Source organism: Dipodomys spectabilis, unplaced genomic scaffold (assembly GCF_019054845.1).
Source record: "Dipodomys spectabilis isolate Male_0828 unplaced genomic scaffold, ASM1905484v1 ptg000258l, whole genome shotgun sequence".
NCBI classification, from domain to species: Eukaryota; Metazoa; Chordata; class Mammalia; order Rodentia; family Heteromyidae; genus Dipodomys; species Dipodomys spectabilis.
In genome coordinates, this window is record NW_024870935.1 from 2,406,822 (window position 1) to 2,431,995 (window position 25,174).

At 42.7% G+C, this 25,174-nt stretch overlaps 1 protein-coding gene across 2 annotated transcripts; it reads left to right on the forward strand.

Annotated features, from left to right (window-relative positions):
* The first annotated feature begins 648 nt into the window (after window positions 1-648).
* On the forward strand, window positions 649-16,250 carry Gabra6 (gamma-aminobutyric acid type A receptor subunit alpha6). 2 transcript variants are annotated; one of them, XM_042699580.1, is made up of 9 exons: window positions 649-686; window positions 787-905; window positions 1,510-1,577; window positions 3,428-3,648; window positions 3,733-3,815; window positions 4,036-4,179; window positions 4,518-4,670; window positions 6,284-6,543; window positions 15,975-16,250. In XM_042699580.1, the coding sequence occupies exons 1-9, from the start codon at window positions 649-651 to the stop codon at window positions 16,248-16,250; spliced, it is 1,362 nt and encodes a 453-aa protein (XP_042555514.1). The 2 variants fall into 2 exon arrangements, with proteins under 2 accessions (XP_042555514.1, XP_042555515.1); XM_042699581.1 differs by having other exon boundaries at window positions 3,458-3,648.
* Window positions 16,251-25,174: the final 8,924 nt, after the last annotated feature.

The window sequence follows — 25,174 nt, forward strand, 5'->3', positions numbered from 1 at the left end:
GAATTGGTATGTGATAAAGATGCTGCTCAATAAATATCCATTGACTATTTCTTTAAATGGGAGTGTATTTATAGCCAATGGAGCCGGTGGAAGCCTGAAAGCGAATCCAGGGAAATCCTAGTGTTTGCCTTTCCAAGCAGAAAGAGTCATGTAGGAATCCATCTGTGAACCATAGAAATAATAAATGCTGAGCCCATTGGAACATGATCTCAACCAGCAAGATGCCACCGCTTTCCAGATTCCCTCACAGGCCCCGCGGACCCGTGCCAGCCCTGGCGGTGCACTCCTTCCTTCTCATCTCCCCTAATGCCGTACTCGATTATTGTCACTGCTGCCCGGCCATGCACTGTCCCTTCCGACGCTTCACTTCCCAACTGAGGCAGACGGAGGAGGCTGTGTGTCTGCAGGACTTAGTCTAGGACCTCAAACCCCCTTGTTCCACGTGAGGAGACAGAAACAAGTAAAAAGAAGACAAGGAGAACCCCCCCACCACCAAGTTTTCCTGGGAGCCTCTTCCTCTGTCGGACTACTGACTAAGACTTAAGCGAGAGAGATATGAGGGGTTTGGAAGATCAGTCTAGTTGACTGGCGAAGGAGAGCTGGCTAGGGAGAGGAAGAGGCAGGAAGAGGGTGAAGGTGAGCGGTAAGATGGTGTCTCTTCTGCCCTGGCTGGCCATTGTTCTCTGGTGAGTAAGATGTGTCTGTGATGTTTCCTTCCTTTAGCAGAGGGAGCGTGTATGATAGCTGATCTATCTTGTGTGAGCATCCCTGACTCTCTCCTTTCAGGGTAGAAGATGCCGAGGCTCAGCTGGAAGAGGGAGGCAACTTCTATTCAGAAAATGTCAGCCGCATCCTGGACAACTTGCTTGAAGGCTACGACAATCGCCTGCGGCCAGGATTTGGAGGTGAGCAGCTCCCTCTTCGCTCCGCCGGGCGCCTGAGGTTTCTTCCTTCTTATCCCAGCCCCAGCCGAGGCAGGTCGTTTGGCAGGGTGGGAAGATGTAGAGAAAGACCTTGTGTGTTGTGTCCCTGCGCACGCTCTCCATCAGTGGAATTAAGATGGCTGCTTGAACTGTCCCACCAGGCACTAGCTGTGGTGTGCATGTGTGGATGCTTCATGGGGTGGGGTGGGGACTGAAAGAATCCTCGTATAACACACTTTCTTTAGCATCTGGATTGTGGACTCCATTGATGCACATACGTGTATGTGTCTACATAGGTGTTTATATGTATAAACATATACATGTGTATGTGCACACATCTATACCTACACACGTATGCATGTATGTGATTTATTCGAACATCACACCAGTTAGCTTCCATTCCTTCGTACTGGTTAGAATAAAGTTAACGGAAGGCAGTGGAGTAAGTTGGCAAAGGTGGAGGAACCAGGTCCTCGCTGGGACCCTGGCTTGCGTGGGGGTGGGCTGCAGTTTCAGTTACTCGGTTATGTGGGTTCATCCTTGCAGCCCTGGTGGTAACTGCCCTGTCCCTGTGAGCTCATTTCAGGTGCTGTCACCGAAGTCAAAACGGATATCTACGTGACCAGCTTCGGGCCAGTGTCCGACGTGGAGATGGTGAGTTGGGTGTTGTGCTTGGGAAGCAAATGCTGCATCCCGCTGCTGATTGTACCAGGCGCTGCTGCCCTGCTTGGCTCCAGATTCCTGACACAGTCAGAGTCTTGCCAGTGGGCGGGCCTGGGCCTCAGAGGAGGGCCCTTTGCCTCTCACTGAGGACCTGGCCGGACACTTCAGCATGAGAGGACTTCTTAAGATGGAAGCTTCTCTTCCATTCACATAGTACGCCCCGATAAGACTTCCTCCTTCCCGGCAAAGCCCCGGTCAGTGATGACCATTTTCACTGCAAAGCCGCGGTGACGGTCAAGGATACTTGTGAAGAGCGAGAGCTGCCTGTCTCTTCTGACAGATCGTCGCCAGTGTGTTTTACTGAGTAGAAGTCACTTGGAAAGGCTGGCGCTGTGCACCTTTTCCAGTGCGGAGCGTCCAGCGGGGGTCTGGAGACACTGCTCCAGGTACAGATGGCTGCAGCATTCGTAAGAGACTATTTATAGCAAGTGGCAATGAAAACCTGAACAAGTGTTCTAGAACTAAGTGTGTCATGATATTCCCGCACAGCTCTCAGGTAGCATATTCCCCAGGAGCTAAGCTACTCAGGCGAGGGCAGAGATACACACAGCTACCCATAAGGAGGTGTGCCTGTAGGTTTTAGTAGGGAATTGGAATTCAGGATAAACAGATTCGGGAGACATAAAGTTTTGAGTTGAAAAGAAAGGAAAGGAGGATGGAATCAAAGGAGGAAGGAAAGGAGCAGCGAGAAGAGAGAGGAGCTTTATTGAGAGATTACTATCTTGACACTTGAAGAGGAAAGTGAGTCAGAACAATTCAGAATCTGATTGCTTTAATATTATATTTTTAGTCAAATACTGACTCACACAAGTATAAATACCTATGACTGTATTCTGCACTAATAAAGTCCTTGGAATTTTATTTCATGCATGTGACTCTTTTAAAATATATTTGCAGCGTCCTAAGCATGGATCCCTATGCCATGAGAATACTGTGCATTACATCACATATCTCTTCAAATCTAGCCACTACTTAATGGCTCCATAAGGAATGTACAAAGTAGGTATTGTAGTGTATTGATATGACTATAAACTGTAATTTCATGTTGACTTTTGTAATTGCCTTTATCGCAATTTTTTAAAAGTCACTATTTTATCAGAGCTATAAATTACAAATCCTAACTGCGATGCATTTTTGAATGATGCCTATTTAGAATGATCATGGCAGTATTTGCTTTTATGTCCTCTGACCACAATATAAAATAATTATGATATGCAACCATAATGTGCTAATCAATAAAGTCTCTCTATTCTTGGAGCTGTGCTGAACTGTACTGAGACCCCATTCAAGGTGAATGAGATGCCCCACAGAATGGCGGACTGGTCGTAGGAGAACCAGCACCAGGCCTAAACTATACAAATTTCTCTCTTTTTTTCATTTTTGTAAGTTTGAGAGGTAGATACAGAAAGGTTCATAGAGTAGAAAGTGGAAGAAAGTTAAGATGGGAAAAGGAAGCTTACATATGTACAGAAAACACTATGTTTTATAGTATTACAAATTCCCTTGGTTTGAACAATGGATTGCCTCACCAAAACCATTGTTTATGGATTATAAACCACTCACTGAATAGAATCAATATATATCGTATTTTGCAACTCATTGATTATAAAAGTCATTATTACTTGCTATTAAATTACTGGTTGGTTTCCTGAGAAGTAGGGGCATGTCATAACTATGCACTATTGCTTCGTTTTAGGACTGGCTGTAGAAGCTAAGCCACGGACTATTCCAGCCACCCATCTCCCCAGCCTGCGGCTGTGTGAATGTCTTATTTCTTTTAGGAGTACACAATGGACGTTTTCTTCCGCCAGACTTGGACTGATGAGAGGCTGAGGTTTGGAGGGCCCGCGGAGATTCTGAGCTTGAATAACCTGATGGTCAGTAAGATCTGGACCCCTGACACTTTCTTCAGGAATGGCAAAAAGTCCATCGCTCACAACATGACGACCCCGAACAAGCTCTTCAGGTTAATGCAGAACGGGACCATTCTGTACACCATGAGGTGAGGCGTTCTCCAAGGCCCTTTCCGCTGTTCAAGCGGTTCATCCACCAAACAGACTGACAGCTGTCGTTTTCCATGCCCCAGGCTGACCATCAACGCTGACTGCCCCATGAGGCTGGTGAACTTCCCTATGGATGGGCATGCTTGTCCCCTCAAGTTTGGGAGTTGTAAGTTACAAACACACACACACACACACACACACACAAAGTCTTCTGAGAGTCAAATCACTCAAAGTATGCAGTTATTTTGTTTTAGCCAAAGTCTAGAAAAGAAAAATATTAGTGTGACTTCGGGAAAAGAGTGTCCTCGCTTTAAGTAAGAGAGAGAGACAGAGACAGAGAAGACAATCTAGTCTTATTCATGGCTATGTTTGTTTCAAAAATTCAGATGCTTATCCCAAAAGTGAAATCATATATACATGGAAAAAAGGCCCGCTGTACTCAGTGGAAGTCCCGGAAGAGTCATCGAGTCTCCTCCAGTACGATCTGATTGGACAGACAGTGTCCAGCGAGACCATGAAGTCCAACACAGGTAAGAACCTGCCCAGTTCCAGTGTCCATGTTTTCAAAATGTCCCTCTGCAGCGCCTGGGCTCAGAAAACCGTGTGTTTGGGGAGGGATGAGCAGCTGATTTCGCAACCGGGTGCATTTGGGGATCTGTGTAGTCTTGGGACGAGTCGTTTGGCAAATACAAGACAAGCAGACCCTCGCAGAAATGAAGGCACTGCTGGGCTGCCTTCCAGCCCATTTCCCGTCCATTGCAGAATGCCTTTGCTGGTTTCCCTCTCATCCGCGCGCGATTCACAGTCGCCTGCATTCTTCCCGCAGACTGCCATCCACAGGAATCCTGATGTGCGTGTCTTCCCACAGGTGAATACGTGATCATGACCGTCCACTTCCACTTGCGGAGGAAGATGGGGTACTTCATGATTCAGATATACACGCCGTGTATCATGACCGTTATCCTCTCCCAGGTGTCCTTCTGGATCAACAAGGAGTCCGTCCCCGCCAGGACTGTCTTTGGTATGTCTCCTGCTCCCAGCACTGTTCACGTTTAGCCTCCAGAGCTCAGAGCTGGTAGATTTGGGGGTGAATGCTCACACTCGTGCACTTTTTTCTGTCCACAGACTCACGACATGTATCTATCATGGAAAACAACCCTCTCCTCTTTTTTTTTTTGTGGTTGTTGATTCACTAGTAAGTTGTGTGATAATCAACCAGGAAAACATTCATCTCAGTAAGACTTCTGGTTGGTTTTCTATGACGTTTATATTAAAACATTATAGAACAAAAGGTAAGAGCGAAGAGTAAACAGAAGACTAAGATAGAGCATCCACTCACATACACTACATTTCCTTTCATTAGGATGAACCACTAAAATGTTACCATTTTGCAGGTCTAAAAATAGTTAAAATAGTTACTAGTTTCCTGTAGCTCAACCAAACTTCTCACTTCCATCAATGTGGTATGAACTCCCTCCACATATTAATCAAGCAAAACGAAACAATAAGAGAGCTGTTGCTGAGTGCTGGTGGCGACTCAGGAGGCTGAGATCTGAGGATCCTGGTTCAAAGCCAGACCTGGCAGAAAAGCCCCTATGAGACTCTTATTAACCACTGAGAAACTGGAAGTGGCGCTGTGGCTCAAACTGGTAGAGCGCTAGTCTTGAGCAAAAGAGCTCAAGGACAGTGCCCAACCCCTGAGTTCAGGCCCCAGGAATGACCAAAAAATAAAGAAAAAAGAAAAGAAAAAGAGCTGTCACCAAAAATACTGTCAGCACCAAGGGCTGTGTTTACTGGATTTTCTTTTTTTTTTTTTTTAAATTTAAATTTTTTTTGTGAACATACTGTACAGAGGGATTACAATTACATGGGCAGGATAATGCATACATTTCTTATCAAGCATTGCAGCCTCCTCCTTTGTTTGGATTTTCTTCATGACAAGCTTAGTAGACTATAGGAAAGGCCAGAGCTCTAAAATCTCACAAAGTCCTGCTTTTTAAATTTACTGTATTAAAACTGCACAAGAGAATATTCACATTATGGGTTCTTCCCATCAGCATAACTGATCAGCCAATTGTGTAAATTTCCAAGTCACAGTGAAATAAATAAAACTCTGGCAGAAGTGAGGTGAGATGCGTTTGCATGAGTAAACAATTACCCTTAAAACCTCAATTTTGTTAACTGACAAACCTAATTTTATGTTAATTCTCCTACCAGAAAGACTTCTGAACTACAATGACAAATATTGTTGATCAGAAATTCAAGATGTTCTTACTTAAGTGATAATTTGTTATGTTTTCTCCAGCAGGAAACAACGAAAACTATTCATCATTAAGATTTCTCAATAGTAAAGTTAAACCAGTTCCAAAAAAAAATCACTTTAGAGCAATTACATAAATCACTGCGCTAAGTTTGAGCCATGTCAAATTGAGCATACCTCTGAAAATAATGATGAGAAATCCTGGTCCAATGAAAGAACAAAAAAATGACTTGCAATGGCCTTACATTGCTTAATCCATCCCAACCCCCCCCTCCACCCACCTCCCGCCCCCCTGCCCACCAACAGGGGCTCACTTAATTCTGTCACTGGATCTCCGAGGCTAACACTGCATTTTCCATTTGTTTTCCTTTTAGGAATCACCACTGTTTTAACCATGACCACGCTGAGCATCAGTGCCCGGCACTCTCTGCCCAAAGTGTCCTATGCCACAGCCATGGATTGGTTCATCGCCGTGTGCTTTGCGTTTGTCTTTTCGGCTCTGATCGAGTTTGCAGCTGTCAACTACTTCACCAACCTGCAGTCCCAGAAGGCCAAAAGGAAGGCTCATGAGGCCGCCCTGGGCCCAGCCACAAAGTCAACAGCCACCGAGCCCATGGAAGCTGAGATTATTGTGGTAAGTGTTTTCTTTTCCAATGTTACTCAACTGACTACCAGCCAATGAATAACGGGGCCCAAGTAATATTACAATAACGACTACAAGCCCATAAATGGTCCCAGGTAATATTACTTGAGCATGAGTTGCGTAACTCTGGTTCCAGAAGCCAGATCCATTTTGCCTTCAACTTCACAGAAATAAGCCAAGTAACAATCTCGCATTTATCTTTGCTCTCAACTTTCAGTATTCTTTTATCTTTGTTACTTGTTCTGGCACATTTCAGGAACTCGGAGACTAGAAATTCTGCTAAGTCTTTAGATGTTTTCCTTTGAACAAGTTCACTCCTACAACTGGAGGAGAACAAAGTGTGTGTGAGTGTGTGTGTATGTGCGTGTGTATGAGTGAGTGTATGTGTGTGAGTGTGTGTATGTGTGTGAGTGTGTGTATGTGAGTGTGTGTGAGTGTGTGTATGTGTGTGTGCATGTGTGTGTGTGTGTGTTAAGAATGTCCTAATGAGGCTTTCAGTGTCTGAAAGAAGCAGGGACTCTCAAGGAATGGACAATATTTGTGAGAAATCTGCTTGCTGCTTTGTTTCATGAGAGAAAGACTTAAAAATCGTAATAGATTCTCTGAATGCTGAGTCATAATATAATGATTTGATTTCCATTAAAATATGATCATATTTACATTAGTGCATGAGATGCATATATCACTTTACCCTGCCCAGGCCCAATCTCATCTAAGCAATGTAAGTGTATAACCAGTGAGAAACGTTTACCTTGAATTCACTGTGGCCACACCCAAAGATTTTTGAGTAAGAAACAAAGTTGCACTTAAGTTTGCTATAAATCTACTCCAAAATTTCAGTTTCATGTATGAGTAATTGCTAACAGGCTTCACACTTTGAAAAAAATCAATTGTAAAATTGACTGACAGATATGATTTTTATATATTTTAATTCTAACCCCAAAGGGTAGCTATTTCCCCCAAAGAGGAAAATGGAAATCTTCTATAATTGATGAATTGTGGTACACAGTTCCAAATTTCAAAACCCCATGCAGCGCCATAATCCCTGGTTCTAACTTTATGATTAAAAAAACAACTGTAAAGCTATGAATATTTGACATCCCTAAATGTCAGGCCCTTACTGGCTAAAAGGTTTATATGATCATTTTCTCTGTAATAAACTAAAAAATTCATTTAAAATTCCATCTTTTCTCTGGGAAATCAAAGAAGGCCATTTCAACATCAAGTAAAAACATGTAAAAGTTTCTTTTTTCTAGGATTAAGCTTGTTTAGGAAAGGAAAAGAGAGGGAAGGAGGGAAGGAGGGAGGAAGAAAGGAATGTAGGGGAAAAAGGAGGATTTGCCATCCACACATCCAGTGATCCAATCTAATTACAAAAAAGCAGAGTCTGGGGTGGGGGGGATGTTATTTACCATTGGCAGAAAAAGTAGGGATTAAAACTTTCTGATATTCGTATTACCAAAGCCTAGGGCCTCCCTTCCCCAATGATTTCTCAACAACTCAAATAGAGCAGATTGCACATCACTGGATATAACATTTGTATTGTACACCACTGCATGAAATCCTTTGAGAATGTAGGCAAGGTCATTCTCAATATTCGGTCTTTGACTCTCCTTGTATATATAGGTGGTTGGAAAGATCACAAAAATGTAAGTTGTCTGAAAAAAATATGCTACAGCACAGCACAGTAAATGCAAGTTTGGCTATAACTGTTTGCAGGAAAAATGAATTCCAAATATTTAATAGAATTGTTTTATGCTTAAGTAATTCTCCTGTAAGCTATCTGCATGCCTGTAAAGTATATAATCTACATGTTATACAAAGGCCATACATATACTGTCTATACGTATATCTATAAAGTATTAGAATTTAATGTGCATGTTTGAAAAACAGAAAAAATTCAAAGAGAAACTCTTTAGAAATGGGCTTAAAATAGATTCTGAATGGGCTCATTGGTCAGATACTAAAATAAGAAAAACTCAAATTCTTCATCTTTTTTGAAATACATAATATGAAGAAGAATCAAATTTCTAATCTTTAGAGATAACATGCCCATTCAGTAAGCCACTATTTAAAGGTATAATTTATTAATAAGTTGCAATTTAAGTTCTCGGGTCTCTCTAAACTATCTCTTACATCTTAAAATAGTAATACATAATGAGCAGATACTATGAGAAGCTGGAGAAAAACTTGCATTTAAATCACTGCAAAGCACTCTCTCTTGCAAGTTGCTTCTTTTTCTTAGGAAAAATTGTATTTCTGAAAATAAGTCCACTTAAAAAATCTTTAAAAAGGAGAAGGTTGTTCCTAAAAGGCCGAAGTACAAGAAATTATAAACCCAAATAACCAGATCAAAAATTCAAACCCCAAAGATCTCAAAAACAAGTGCAGGCGATTACATTTTATTTGTTCCTGTCACAACTTGGCGAGTTGCCTTAAATACTGCACAGGAACAAACATAAATTACACATCTGACATTTATATTACCCAAGGGTGTGCTATGATTGCAAGGTCATATTTTTTCTTGAAAATATCATGGTATTTAAAAATGCCTATTCAGTGGTAATCAAAACAACATTATTTAAGTAAGACGGACTCTGGCAAATATGGTAAAGTTGAACTAGATTAAGTGGTTGGTTATTTCACATGATTCTGTTTTATGTTTTAATATGCTCAGTGTCCTTCAGAGAAAACTGCTTAAAATAGATGTAGGTAAATGTATTATTACATTTTTTTTATCATTTTTTTTGACCTTGAAACTTACTATAACAGTGACAAAGAAAATCGGGCACTTAAAAAATCTACAACTCAAACCTAGAAAGACGCGTTAAAGCCAAATCCTCAGGAGAGTTCACTAGATGAATCATCTCTTTGTATGTAAGGCATTTGGAATTGGAAATGTAATTTTTTTTCAGTTATGGGGCTTGAAATTAAGACTTGGGTGCTGTCCCTGAGCTCTTTTGCTCAAAGCTAGCACCCTACCAATTTGAGCCGCAGCTCCACTTCCGGTTTTCTCGAGATAAGAGTCTTGTGGGACTTCCTGTCTGGGCTGGCTATGAACTGTGATCCTCAGATCTCAGCCTCCTGAGTACCTAGGATTACAGGTGTGAGCTGCCGTGCCTGGTTGGAGATGTAATTTTTGATTTAGGTTTTAAGTAGATACTTTCTCTACAGTTTATATGATATGTTTCCTTACTGGTTTTTTAAAAATCTGGTATGCTATTTTAATGTTATAGAGTCATTCCTCTCTTAAGAAGTTCAAACCTACTGTGCTTGTTAGGTATGTAAGACCAAGTTTGACCCTGGATCTATTTTGCATCCTTTGCTAGTTTGCTTGTTATTTTAAAGGTCTAAGGCCTTATTCCCATGTTCCTAAATGTGAATGTCCTCTACCCTCCCACCCTCCGTTACTCTTCTTATTCTTCACGTGACATGCCTTCTCCATAAGGAAGATGACACATTTTTGAGGATCTACACATGAAATGGCTCATAATATTGTCAGCCATGCGTAGAACTCTATATGGATGTTATCTTTTCATTTTGATTAGACTCTTATTGCTTGTGTGTTATGTATACACATGGCCTCATTCCTGGCACCTGTATGTATATTCAGTGTACTTAGGTGTCGGGATCTTTGCAGAATGCTGAGGGGCCTCCTAGGGCCTCTTCTCATGGAACTGCCTGTCTAGCAGCAAGACAGACAAACTGAGGAGCTTAGAATACATTGTGATCAAGGGGGTAGCCAGAAATAGAAGGAAGAGGTGGGTAAGAGTGTCTCTAAGTTTGGGTCTTCCCATCCCTGGAAGAGCGATGTCACAACTGAGACCGAGGAGCATGACCTTGTGCCCGAAGTACAAAGGTATCTGATAAAGACTTGGCCATAGAAAGGGAAATACAGCCTATGGCCATCCTCTCCTCTCCTCTTCTCTTCAAGGCAGGCAGGGCTGCTACCATGCTACACTCATTTACCTAGAGAGATGCAAGGGGTAGAAATGCTGAAAAGTTTGTCTCCTCTGTTGCAAATTCTGCCATGATTTCTTCTGAATCTTGTCATTTATTCCCAATTAAAGGCTAAATTTAGGCCATCAGACTGCCTAGAATGAAGATCATGTGCCCCCTTCTGCATAGTGGAGCCAGTGCATGGCTGAAGGGCAGACTGAGATGAAGGAGAGGAGGGGTGTGGATAATTTGTTTTTCTCCATGTCTTATATCCAATTCCACCCAGAGCCCCTCCCATTCTGCTTTCCCCTAAATCCACAGCTTCATGCCAATAAGCTGCATCCTTGTAGAAATTCTGGGGTCATCTACGTTCCCAGTTCTATCGGCTATGATGTAAATGCCAAACAAATCCAACCGAGTTCATCTTCCCCATAAAGATTAATAATATGTTTTTGAAATACATCAAAAGCTCTTCTCCTATTCTGGTCACTTTGCCCATTCGATAGTGCAGCCTCAGTAGGAGTATCTTCTCTATCTAGAGATTACACATTGCTCCCTCCTTTAAAAAAAAACACTATGTTCAAAATTGTCCCGAACGTTTCCCCAAACGCCTTAGCCCTGTCTCAAACAATTAGCTGTCGTGTTGTGCACTTTGACTCTAAGTACCTTTGCCGCAGACTTTACTTAAAACAAAGAGGTGCTCCAAAAATACCTAAAGCAGGATGGCTCTCAGCAGCAGGGAAGCCCTGGAAAAATTCAAAACCACGGGTGTTCTACTCAAAACCATGACAGCCCCAAGCTGAGCCCTCGTCTGGACTCTGACAAAAGCCTATTTTACCATCAACCCGAGCGGCGGGGCTTCCGAGAGCAGGCGAGCTGATGTAAACCTGTAGCTTGACTGGCTTGCAAAACTGGCTTTCTCCTCATGTCAGATAGTTCCTGTGTTTCTCCTAAACGGATGCCCAGAATCTGCGGGCTGTCGATTCCCAAGGGTCCATCGCTGATTATCTAGCAGGCAGAGCAGCCGGGACGCTTGCGTTTCCTCTAGCCTATGCCCTTTAGAAATCCCGCTAGAAATCCCCACAACCACTGCTGGACAGCAGCACAATGGTGAACTTGAACCAGTGATTTTCACTGCAAGGGTATTTTTCTCTCTGACGGGTCTGAGGGTGTGTCTGGGGGTTGGAACTTGTGTTGAGGAGCGCTATTACTATCTTTTGAGAAGCGGTCAGGAAGCTTGCTCAACACCCCAACATGTCATACAACAGCCTGCCATGGTGAAAAACAAAATGGTGTACTTGTGAGTTTCAGAAGCATGCTGAAATCTCGTGCAGTGAACAGCGTACAAGTGGCTAAGAATGCTGCCTTTCAACCTTCTCTCAACAGAGCCTCCTTAGGCTTCCATTTATTACTTCTGAAATGACTATAATGATATTAAGGATATGTTCGAGGAATAAGTAGAATTATGCATGCAACTTATGCATGTCAACAGTATTTAGAAATGGCATTTGCAATATAAAGCAGCACCCAACAACCCATTAAAATATAATGTAATAAAAGTTTATATAAACCCATCTTTGAAAAATCTCCTCCCATCAATGTCTAGAAAGGTTTAAGCTTATATGCATTTGTTGATGATGAAGTATACATCTTAAAAGACTATAGTGTGTTCTGTGTATTGACTAGACATCCTGAAACACTTCTGCAAGGAAACAATGTCTCCTGTCATTCAGGAGATTTCATGCTGGGAAAGGGAGGCTAATACGTAGATGGGAGAAGGTGGTCACAGCTACATGAGTAATACTGCCAAGGAGGCAGAATGGAGTATAAAGGCAGCACACGCATGTAAAGATAAAGAATAGTTCTGACGGGGCTGGGAAGGTGGCTCAGTGGTAGAGCGCTTGCCTTGCATGCATGAGGCCCTAGGTTCGATTCCTCAGCACCACCTAAGCAGAAAAAGCTGGAAGTGGCGCTGTGGCTCAAGTGGTAGAGCTCTAGCCTTGAGCTGAAGAGCTGAGGGACAGCGCCCAGGCTCAGAGTTCAGGCCCCACGACCGGACACACACACACACACACACACACAAAATAATTTAAAAATAAAGTAAAAAGAATAGTTCTATAGCAAAGTAAGTTCTAATGTCTTCTGAGCAAAAGGAGTCTGTAGTATGCACGCATACACCAGGTATTTTGTTCAAGTACTTGAAAGAGAAACAGGAGAAACATTATGAAAAACATACCAATATGTAACTTTAAAGAAAAGAAGTTGGAGCTTAGAGGAAAATCATATCTTGGATATCTCTGCCTAAGCTGCATCCCGTGATAAGCCGTAGATTAGCAGCTGTGAACTGGAGGTTTCTCAGCCATGTCCACGGGGACTGCGGGCGTCAGTGTATCAGGGAAGGTGCCATCGACTTACAGGGGCCTTTCATTCCAGGCTAGCAGCATTTCGTGTGGAGTTGTTGTAGTGTTGGGTTCTTTGGGGTGCCCCTGACCTCTGGATCGGGGTTGTTTTGGACGATGTCATGATGCCAAGAGATTCCGGCATAGCTCCTCCATCCCACACTGCCGGAGAGAGGAAGGACAAATAACGCCTCCCATGTCTGCAGCACATTATGCTCTACGCTCACATTTTACTCTCCACAAACTAGGCATAGCTGCCCTTCTTGGCTTAAAGAAAGAAAGAGAACAGGCTTCAGATAGCCATTAAAGGTCAAGATGAGCCGGAAAGGTCATCTACCTGCAAGAGCCGTGTTCTTCGCACTCTGTGGTGGTTGTTAGGAATTTTACAAGGGGACAATGCTTCTGGGCTCGGTATATATAGGGAGATGATTGATGGCTTTTAGCTCATAGAAGATGAAACAGTGAGACATCTCACTTACCCAGGTAGAGAATATTTTACTAGCTGAAAAACCAAATTAGGGTCTGAGAAACAAGATAGAAAACTCTTGGAAACAAATGCCAAGTTTATCCTGTACAACAGGCAGCATGAATTGAGACCAAAATACTGTCCCTGTGATCCCAATCACATACAGTCTGTTGGCGCTAGGGATTTAGTTCTCGGATGCTGCATATTTTTTTAAATAGATAATAATGTCACTTATTTCCTATCTAGAATCAATAGATCTGGAATAGGAGGCCTTGTATTATTTTAAAGTCTTGTCCTGTCCGAGAGCTTTAGTTTATTTAATTCTGACCAAGAGTGTCTACCATAGGACCAGCTGAGAGAAGAGATATTCCCTGCTTGAAATTCATTACAGGACATGAAGTCAGGCTTGGATACGCAGATTCATTTGGCTTTGGGTAAAGAAACCGATTTTCCCCTTGATCTCTAAAAAGCACACTGGGCCTCAAACCTCTGTGGTGGACTACTATAATTTAGAAACGCAGAGATATTTATGGCCAAGCAAACAATAATGTCTAGGAAGGAAAAGGGAGCAAAAAGAGCTTGCTGGGGTGGTGCTTGCTGCGGCCCAAATGTCACCACACGGGCAGGTGACAGGGCCCCCATGGCTCCGTCCACACAGGGGAGGGAGGCTGCTTCACCCTGGGGCTGCAGGGTTGCTGGCGTAAGCCACAGGAGCCTGCCACGTGAGCCACAAACCCCGCCAAGCTGCAAAGCAGTGATTTTGCTGCCAGGCAGGAAAGAAGGCCATTTTACAAGATCAGGCTCTGTACAGCGAGCGTGTGAAGGTAGAGACCCAGCAAGACAAGCTGGCTGGAGGAGAAAAATTGCTGGAGGCTACAGAGGAGAAATAGCAGGAATAAGAGGACAGCCTCCCAACTCCCACAGCACGGGATGAGCCTAGATCGGAACCGAACCTGAATCAGAATCAGGCCGCACCAGAATCTCTGACGTAGACCTGAATACTTGAGAGAGAAAAAGATGTGGGGGGAAAACAGCCGAGGAATCAGCCTGGGGGTCTTTCCAGGGCCCGGTGGCCATGAATACGGCACTGGCCTTCCCTGGACGCCACTCACTCCCCAGTCTGCTCACGTGTTAAACGCTGCTTTCACACTGCACTGCCTTACTACCGAAGGAGAACTCAATGATAGAAAACAACACACAACTGTGCTCATTAGTAGGTGAGTCATTTGGGATGGATTGCAAAGGAAGAAGACCACTGCAGAAATTCTGAATGGAAAGCAGAAGGTTCTAGCTGAAGGTTACTCCAAGCTAAAGGGCAGGCAGATGGATGGATGGATGGATAGATAGATAGATAGATAGATAGATAGATAGATAGATAGATAGATAGATAGATAGATAAATAGATAGATATTAAGGTAGGAAAATAATCCCACTTAATCATTCACTGGACTTTTGTATTCATTTGTTTATTCTTCTTAAATTGCAGCTGATTCAAATTCCTAAGTGTGTGATATGAGGTGTATGCTGGGAATGCTTCTAGAACAATGTTGGTGAGCTGAGTGGTGGGTTTTTTTTTTGTTCTTGTTGTTTTGGTTTTTTGTTGGTCATGGGGCTTGAACTCTGGGCCTGGGCGCTGTCCCTCAGCTCTTCAGCTCAAGGCAAGCACTCTACCACTTGAGCCACAGTGCCACTTCTGGTTTTATGAGTGGTTTATTGGAGATGAGTCTCTCACACTTTCCTGCCAGGGCTGGCTTTGAACTATGATCCTCAGATCTCAGCCTCCTGAATAGCCAGGATTACAGGCATGAGCCACCAGTGCCCAGCCTTGGTGGTTTTCTTATATTGAGTAGTTAGCTACGTGTGTTCAGTTAAAAACTGCATCTCCACACACAGGCACACACACACACACACACATACACACACACATACACACACACGCATGCACACACACACGCACACATGCACACACAAATGCACATACACACACACACACACACACACACGCACACACACACACAATGTCCACAATAGCTGTCCCAGATGCATCTGTGGAACTTTGCAACCTGGCTCCATTCTCTCCTAGTGGTCAAATGCTCACCATAGTTTCTGAGCTATTTATTCCATCATCCAAATGGATGTGTTACATTTTAGGATGCTAGATGGAAATGCAACTGTTTTAAAAGAACTGGGACTTGGGACTTGTGGCTCAGGGGTAGAATGCTTTCCTGGCAAGTGTAAGGCCCTGGGTTTGATGCCGAGCACTGTGAAACCAAAACCAAATTCAACAACAGTAGGTAACACGAGGGGTCCTCTTAACTCTTGGCCTGAATAAACTCCTTACCTGGTGAGTGGTGTTGCTCAGGGAGCGGAACACAGACCTAGTAGCAACCTGAAATACGATGACGAATTTCTGGGAAGTGGTGCTATGCTTCAAAGTGGTAGAGCGCTAGCAAAAAAGCTCAGGAAGAGATGTAGGCCCCAAATTCAAGCCTCTTGACTAACAAAAAAAAAAAGAATGGGTATTTTAACTTGCATCATGAATACCAATGGTGCCAATAACGATTCAGTAAGTGATGTGTACCTTTCAGCTGACATTGAACATCCGTCTTCTCTTCCAGAGGTCCAATTCCAAGTACCATCTGAAGAAAAGAATCACCTCTCTCACGCTGCCCATAGTCCCGTCTGCTGAGGTGGGCAAAGGCCTCATCGAAGGGCCTGTCTTACAGTCTCCCCCCGTCACACCCCCCACTCCCTCCCCAGCTTTGGGGGGCAGCAGTAAAATTGACCAGTATTCTCGAATTCTCTTCCCGGTCGCATTTGCGGGCTTCAACCTTGTATACTGGGTGGTTTATCTTTCCAAAGACACGATGGAAGTGGACAGCCGTGTGGAATAGCTTTGCAGCCAGGACAACCTACGCGCTGTATGTTTTCATTTTCTGCACTAACCAAAAAAAAAAAAAAAGGATTATCGAGGCTTGTGTAAATGCTTCCCGGACATGAAATCAAAATTGAAAATCTGCAACCCATAGCTTTGAGTAAGTACCCCCAAAAGCAATCGTGTTATTCCTCAAAGTTAAAGTGGAAGGTGTGCAAGAGATAGGAGTTTTCTGCATAGTACAGAACATTTTTTTATGAGGATGAGGTGGATGTGGGATGGATGTGCCAACCTCTGTCCTTTATTGTTCAATATTTTTAATTGTCACTGTGACTGGTATTTACACAAGGCAGATAAAATAAGAAATACTGACGCTTCCAAAGGTTGCCTTAAATTCTGTTTATCTCGGCTTAGTTTCCAAGAAAGCAAAATAAAAATAGACTTTAAATGTTTATCAGTAGATTTCTACCAGCATGCTGGAGGCTTTTATGCTTGTAAAATGGCTTTCTGTAGCATTACAAAGAAGATACCGAGTTTATGCATTTGTTTGTGAATCTCCCCAGCTCTTTTACCTCAATCAAATGTGGTGTTGTATAGTTATAAATTATATAGAGATCATAAATGATGTATGTCTACGTACATAGCTTGAGTTATACTATAAACACAGTACTGCTTTGTTCTATTGAGCTGTTTTTAAAGCGATATGCTTGCTATAGTTCCATGGCATTCTAGAGACACTGACTGAGTTTAAGGTGGACCTGTACATGATGATAATAGTTATCACGGCCACCTTCCTTCTTTCTCTGTATGTCACAATCAATAAACGAATAAGAAACACGTGCTGTCTGGATCTGTTTTACAAAGCAAGGAGAAGGATCTTGGTTCGGAATGACGTGCTGGTTGATTGTCAGAGGCAGAGACAATGAGGACCCCCCCCCCAATCTCTAAACCAACTTCCACTTACAAAGCGATCCCCCCTCTTTTCCTCCATCAACAGTTAAGTGTGCATGAGACTCTTCTCCCTTTCTGCTGTTCTGTTTTCCCTGGTGCTTACTCTATGCTTCTCTTGACACCGGATGGAACCAGGGAAACAAGAATTGGAGGTAGGAGAAAAGTGTGCCCTGGGTTTCTCCAAATGCAGAAATCTTGACTCTGATAGATACCCCCGGGGGCCTCAAACACTTTAGAGGTCACCTGCGCTCAGAAGCCAGGAGGAAAAATATGTTGGCACTACTCCTGGTGAGCTATCTGGGAAAAGGCAGACATGCTGTGGAGGAACCGGTTCAAGTTTCCTTGAAATGTCTCTCTAGGAAGAGTGAAAGAGACTGAGCAGGCACTAGGGCTTCTGGCTGTAATCCTAGTCACTTAGGAGGCTGAGATCTGGAAGACCATGGTTCAGAGGCATTGTAGGCAGAAAAGTCCATGAGACTCCTGTTCCAAATAATCAGTGAAAAGCTGGGCTGGAGGCGTAACTCAAGTAGTAGGGTACAAATCTAGAAAGTGTGAGACCCTAAGTTCAACCAATGGTACCAGCAACTAACAACAACCAAAAAGAGTGAGACTAAGCTCAGATCTCCAGCCAACTTTTCTGACCTCCTTTACCCAATATCTTCAGACTGTGGGAGATTCAGTTCTATTTGCATTTGAGGAACAAAGGAGCTGGATTAGTTTCTTCCAAAGCCCTTCCATGCTGAACAACTTGTGCTGTGTGTTGTTTGCTTTCCTATGGAAATGGGTGTGTCCAGGAGAGTATGTGAAGTATCTCGTGTCAGGCATGTACGAGCACCACGGGTAAGGCATGTCATCTTACCTACCATCTCTTAATTCCTATGCCTTACAATCTCATCAAGTATGTCCTACTATTTTCTACACTAAAACCAAGGAAAACAATGCACACACAGGGTAGAAAGCCTTGTTTAATATCAATAGATGGGCCTCATAACCAGATCGTGTGAATTTACCATGTCTAGGCTTAACCTTCATAACACCTGTCCTCATCTAAGACACCATGGCTCTAAATTTTTTGTTTGTTTGTTTTGGTCAGTCATGGGGCCTGAACTCTAGGCTTGGGCGCTGTCCCTCAGCTTTTCAGCTCAAGACGAGAGCTCTACCACGTGAGCCACAGTGCCACTTCCGCCTGTTTTCTGCTTATGTGGTGCTGAGGAATCGAATCCAGGGCCTCATGCATGCTAGACAAGCACTCTACCACTGAGCCACCTTCCCAGCCCGGCTGTATGTTTTCCCATCCTGAATTTTATTTCTATAATAGTGTTCCCAGAAGCCTGACATTCTTCACACCTTTCATGAATCTTCATTCTAGATCTCACTGCCCAGGGCATTAGTTTCTCCTGACATAAAGTTGATAAATACAACCACTAGAAAGAACCATGATTCTTACATTATATGCTAGTAAAAGGGAACTGAAAATTAAAACCTTCACAAAATTATGAAACTTATGATGCGTTTCTCAGGAATTTAGAGAACGTTATTTTTCCATGTATACCGTGAGATGGCCATGGATGATGATGATGATGATGATAATAATAATAATAATAAAAACAATATCTCTAGTCAAGTAATTCGGGCAGAGGTAATGAGTCCAGTTGCTTTTCTGCTGGTGTTTTGCGGCCTTTCTAGGGCTCATGCTCACTGAGTCTCTAAAAGTTTGCCCTGGTAGGATAGTGTGTTCCATTTTACATTTTCACTAACTACATAGTATCATTTTGCAAAAACCCGAAAATCTTAGCCGAAGAACTCCCCAAACACCAATCTGGGACCTCCCACTTGGGATGCTATTTATAGATGATTTCCTCCATTGCCCCCACGGAACATAGACACATTTTCAGGTCTTTGAATGGGGGTATGACTAGTCCTGCCCGCACAGCCTGCCTGCTGAATGATGGTTGTAGAACAGAAACCACACTGCTTTGCTTCAGTGGCGGGAATTTGCGTTGGAGAAAAGTTCCCTAAGCCATACAGTGACGTCCCGTAGGAAGCAGACACTAGAAGGAGGGGAAGAGGTAAAGAGAGCCTAGAACTAGGCAAAAGGCAGAGAAGAGCCACATTCCTTCACTACCAAGGAGAGATCCCCAGCCAGCTGGTGATGGGAGCTCAGCATCCCAGGGCAGGAACCCATCAGAGTTGGGGCTTAGAGAGCTTTCAAGGATAGCGTCAGTCTCAGGTCATTAGAGGGAGGGCTCCTCAGAGCTGAGCCTCACACCACTGAAGCCTCGCTGGCCACAGCGAGCAGCATCTTGGGAGCTTAAAGAACTCCTGAACATTCGACAATTGCTTCGTGACGGGTATAATTTACCCCTGTGGCGAATCAGTAGCACCTGTGGGGGGTGGGTGCCTGCCTTCAATCTCCTTTTCCATCAGAGATTGGTATTTTATTCAAGGCCGTGGGCACGATCCAATGAATGCCATGGTCTTCCGGTGACAACTACCGTTCAGATAGGAAAATAGTGACCATCCTTAAGCCTTGGGGGGGGGGGCAGGAGGACACAAAGAAGGGGCTAGGGGCACCCGAGGAGCCAGTAACATGCACCGGACGCACAAACTGACATGCTGAGTTGAACCTCTGTACAACTACTTAAAGAAAATGAAAATAAACCAAGGCAACATCTGGGCATAATGAGGCCTCTCCTGGGAAAGGAAGAAGCATCTGAAGGCCCAACCATCTGCCTCTGCCAGGAGGAGCGGCCGTTACCTGGGAAAACTTGAAACACTTCCATTCCTAGCTTCCTGAAAACTATCACTTAATAGCCAGTGACGATTAGACACCATTCGGCTCTGGCTTGAGATTTGTTTCTTTTTGTACCCACAGGGCCGAGCATAGTCTGCTGGGCTCAAGATGTTCCACAAATTCTTGGTAAATAAATGCCACTTTCTTCTTCGCCGCTGCTGTTTGTGTTTAGTTCGTTTTCGCTTTTCCCTGATCTCTGTTGGGCCTAAGATACTACCTTCTCCCACCCCACACACGTTATATAGTTCTTATCTTTCTCCCAAGGCCACACTTTGCCGGGAGAAAGCCCAGCAAGACGGTGGAAACAGGCCACCCGCCATCATCGTGCGGCTTGCTTCTGCTGTGTGCCTTCTTTCTCTGTCACGTTTCTTCTTTATTATCTTTATGTTCCCACGCACATTGCCCAGATTCTCCTTCTGCGGGACATCACCAGGGCTGTTTGGCTATCCTAAGCCAAACATCCTAAGTTGGTAATGCATTGGACATAGAGGCTGGGAAAGTCAGGGACTAAGTGCGTCTTTTTCTGCCACGGACTCGCTGGTTACGATCGTAAAGCAGATCAGAACAAGGAGCTGTTTTGTTTTTTCATGCACTGAGCACGGAACCCAGGCAATGCTGTGTCTGAACTAAAATACTTGTTTGCTTCTCTTCGCCAGCCCACACGCTGCAAGCTATGTGACAAGCAAGAGCCTAATATGTTGAGAAGCACAGTGGCTGGCCAAGGAGACACGCACCTTGTATACGTGCGGCATTTATCCATGGTAGCACTGGCCTCTTGATAAGTAACCCTACGGGGGGTCACGTGCCCTCTCTCCCTGTTTGTGAGTCTGTCCTAGAGAAGCATCCAGAAGCATCTTGCAGGGGAAGTATTGTGGAGGCGACCCTGTGAGGATAGAGTGCTCTCCACAGCCCACAGATAATCCAAAATGGCTCTATTATCCCTGCCTGCATTATTCATGCCCTTTCCGCTTTCCAGTAATTGTCCACTGCTGGCTCTTTTTCTCACTGTTATTAGCAAAAACACATTCACATCAGGCCATTATGAAATTCATTAACAGGTCATCTGAAAGTCACTTGGAGAAAAAAACAGATGTATGTGTGTAGTTATCTATGAATTAAGTATTGTGACTTTTTAAATTGCTACCCACATTTATCATATAAGAGTACCAAAAACTCTCTCACTATAATTGTGAGGATTGAAAGTTGGAGGTGGTGCTTAAGTGATATAATGCTGGCCTAGCGAGCGCAAGGCCCCAAGTTAAAGCCCCAGTACTGATAAAGAAATAAAACTTAAATACAGAGATATAAACCACTGGGTATATAGCAACAGGGTTGGGATTCTGCAGTTGTGTTAAACTACAATATTCACAGAATAATGAAAAGGCATGTCTCATCCTTCACCTACTACGCATATATTCTCTTTAATAAAGAGTTCATATCACATACTCAGGACTGTGATAACTATGCACAGTCATCAAGTATGAACACCATAAATGCACGCAGGTCCAGCTGATTTCTAACTCAATATGCATTGTATAGATTGTTTCTGTTATGACCTATTTCTTATGACTAACGTGAAATGTGAACTTCATTTTTTTTTTCATATGGAGAAGAAATCCTCTATCAGAGATGTGCTGAATTTAACATTAAAAAAAAAAAGTCTGCCTCTGCTCCAGGTGTGTCAACCCTGGAGGGAGAAACAGCCAAGCTCACCTAATTACCTGGAGGGAAGTGCTAATCGAGGGATTTACAAGACAACGAGGCAGTGCGGGAGGTGCGGACTCCCAGAGCCCTTAGGCCACCAGGGGAGAGAAAGTTCTTGCTGTAGTTTAATGGGGTTCGCTCTCAGCGTGGCTCCTGTGATTTCTACTCAAAACGTCTCCTCCGCAGTGTGCGCTGTCCTTTGTTTGCTGGGAGCTCTGATCCACAGGCTGATTGACAAGCGTCACGCACGTAACAGCTACGCTGTGCGTGACCAGCTGTGTTGGGCTGTGAGGAACGGACTCCAACTGACACCTGAGGGTCAAGAGGTCTCAGGGAGGCCGCTGGTCTGCCTCTCGGAGCATGCGTGCTGGGGAGGGGCTCTGGCTGCCTGTCAGGACGTGGTGCCACCTTTTTAGCTTAAGGAACTTGATGGACTTCGACACCTTTCTAGCAATTGTGAAGCCTGGAGTGCAAACCCCTCTAATGACAAAGGAAACAAGAGACACTCGAAACTAATGAGAAAACAAAAATAAATAATAGTGCACAGAGAATAATGTCAAACAGCGTTTCTATGATCTCCTATTGACCTAATTCAAGCAACTTGCCTTTATAGGGAAGAAGATGCAGAAGACACCTTTTCTTGTAACGTTTGTTAAAAGGTTTTTTTTCTTCTTCTTCTTCTAAATTTCCTTCATTCAGCCAATGAAATGCTCAGACTGGAAGAAACTTTGGAATGTAATAGGAATTTGCAGTAGTACGTTGTTTATTGCTACGGCACTATATGCAAGATTCACGGTGTTATGTCTGTGTGCATATGTGTGTGCACAGTATATTTAAACAAATTTAAAGTCCTCCTTTTGAAGTAAATTTCAGTAATAAGATAAAATTTTAGAAGTGTATAAATTTACTGAGTTTATAGAACAAAATATAATACTTGCTATTTGTTAGCTCATTTATTCTACAAAATTTTCATCATAATTGATAAAAAAACTTATTATTTTATTGATAATAAGCCATTATTTTCCTTCTTCGTATGTGAAACATTTCGAGCAGCAGGAACCTGTATTTTTCCGACCTTATCAATGAAATCAATATTACCAGCTACTGTTATTTCCCTTTCAGGCGATCACAATCTTTCTGAAGCTCCTACATAGCAAGTCAATTACCTTACATTTTTTTAGAGCTGAATTATTTGGTTTCCAACGCTTAGTAATTTTATAGATTTATAACTTAAGGCATGATAATTGAGGGAAAACCTGTACACATGTCACATAAAAACCAAACACATAGCCCAATGCTGGCAGCTCATGACTGTAATCCTAGCTACTCAGGAGACTGAGCTCAGAGGATCAGGGTTCAAAGCCAGCCCAGGCAGGAAAATCCATGAAACTTTTTTTTTTTTTTTTAATTTGCCAGTCCTAGGGCTTGAACTCAGGGCCTGGGAACTGCCCCTGAGCTTCTTTTGCTCAAGGCTAGCACTCTTGAGCCATAGCGCCACTTCTAGGTTTTTCTGGTTTTCCTTTTAGGACTGGCTTATTTTACCTAACATTGTGTTCTGGGTTCACCCATGCTGACTACGTCAGAATTTCCTTTTCCTCTCTGTGCCCTCTCCCTTTCCTTGTCCTCTCCAGGATTTTTCTGCCCAGGCTGACTTCAAACCATGATCCTCAGACCTCAGCCTCCAGTGTAGCTAGGATTATGGGCTAGAGCCACTGATGGCCAGAAAGATATTCCATTTGTTCTCATGATTTCCTCTTGTTCGGCTTTTGTTCCTAGGAATTTGTCCATTTCATCTAGTTTATCAAGTTTGTCAGCATATAAACGTTTCCTTGTACTCTTACAATCCTTTTAATTCCTTTATAATTGGTAGTGATATACCCATTTTCACCTTTAATTTTAGCAATCTTGGTCTTTTTTTTTTTTTAGTAGTCCTACTATTAAAGTATTGTTAACTTAAAAAATAAACTTTTGGCTAAATCAATTTTTTTCTGTTTCAATTTCATTTTTCTCTGTGTTAATATATATTTTCTTTTTCCTTGTGGTACCTTTGCATTCAATTTGTTCTATTTCTTATCTTTAAATGGCAAAGTTAGGTTGTTAATTTGTAGTTTTTTGTTTTCCTCTACTGGAAGCAGTTAAGTATGAATCCTTCTTAGTATGATGGCTGTTTTTTTAAAATTTTTTTTTAATTTTTATTTTTTTGCCAGTCCTGGGGCTTGAACTCAGGACCTGGGCACTGTCCCTGAGCTTCTTTTGATTAAGGCTAGCATTGTACCATTTGAGCCACAGTGCCACTCTAGCTTTTTCTGTATATGTGGTTCTGAGGAATGGAACCCAGGGCTTCATGCAAGCTAGGCAAGCACTTTACCACTAAGCCACATTCCCAGCCCGGTTTGCTATGTTTTGTTCCCATTAGTCCCAAAGTATTTCTTAATTTACCTTATGACTTCTTGTTCTACTTATTGGTATTAGAAGTGTGTTGTTTTCCACAATGTAGCAAATTTGCCTGCTATAATTCTGTTATTGACTTGTAATTACATTTCATTGTAGGCAGAAGAAATAGTTCATGTGTCTGTGTCTTATAAAAATCTATTGCTACGTAGTCTAAGTTCTAGAATACAGACTCGTTGGGGATATGCCCTATGAGCAATTGTGTGGGTATCCTTTCTGGAGAAGTGTCTGTGTCTATCTAGGTTTATTGTATAGCTTATATCTGACATTTCCTTATTTATCTGTCAGGTTATTCCATCCATTATTGAGAATGAGCCAAAGAGTCTCCAAATGTTGTTGAATATTTCTCCCTCTGGTGCTATTAGCTTCAGCATTATATATTCTGATGGTCTGTCATTAGATGTGTAAATGTTGCTAACACTAGATCTTTTTGTAGTGAGCGTTCTGTTAATGTATGATATTCTTCTGGTCCTTTACAAGCTTTTCCATGGAAGGTCTTTTGGGTGAGGTTTACACAGCTGTCCCTACTCTCTCTTTTTTACTGTTTATATGGAATATATTCCCTATCGTCCCACTTTCAATCTGTGTTTGTCTTTGAAATGAATGTATTCTGTGTTCTTACCTGTTCTGTCATCTTTTCATGGGACAGTTTATTTCACTTACTGTTACAGGCACTACTGCCAGAGAGGGGCTTTATAATTGATTATTTTGCTTTCTCTATGATAGCATTCTGGCCACTTCTTTCTTACTGTCTTCTCTTTGTTCAGTTCATTTATTTATAGTGACATGTTTAGATTTATTTCCCATTTCCCTTGTATTTATACTTTAGTTTCTTCACATTCATAATAGGAGTGATTTTCACATATTAAAGTTTTAACAGTGTAATTTGAAGTTTTTACTCACTTAACTTCATGGAGAGTGTTTATTTTAAGGTTAAATTGAAGATCTACTCTGAAAACAATTCTTGCTTTTTGGAGTAAGAAAACACCTTTACTCTTCTATTTACTGACAACAACATGAAATGTATAAAAAAGCAAAGACTT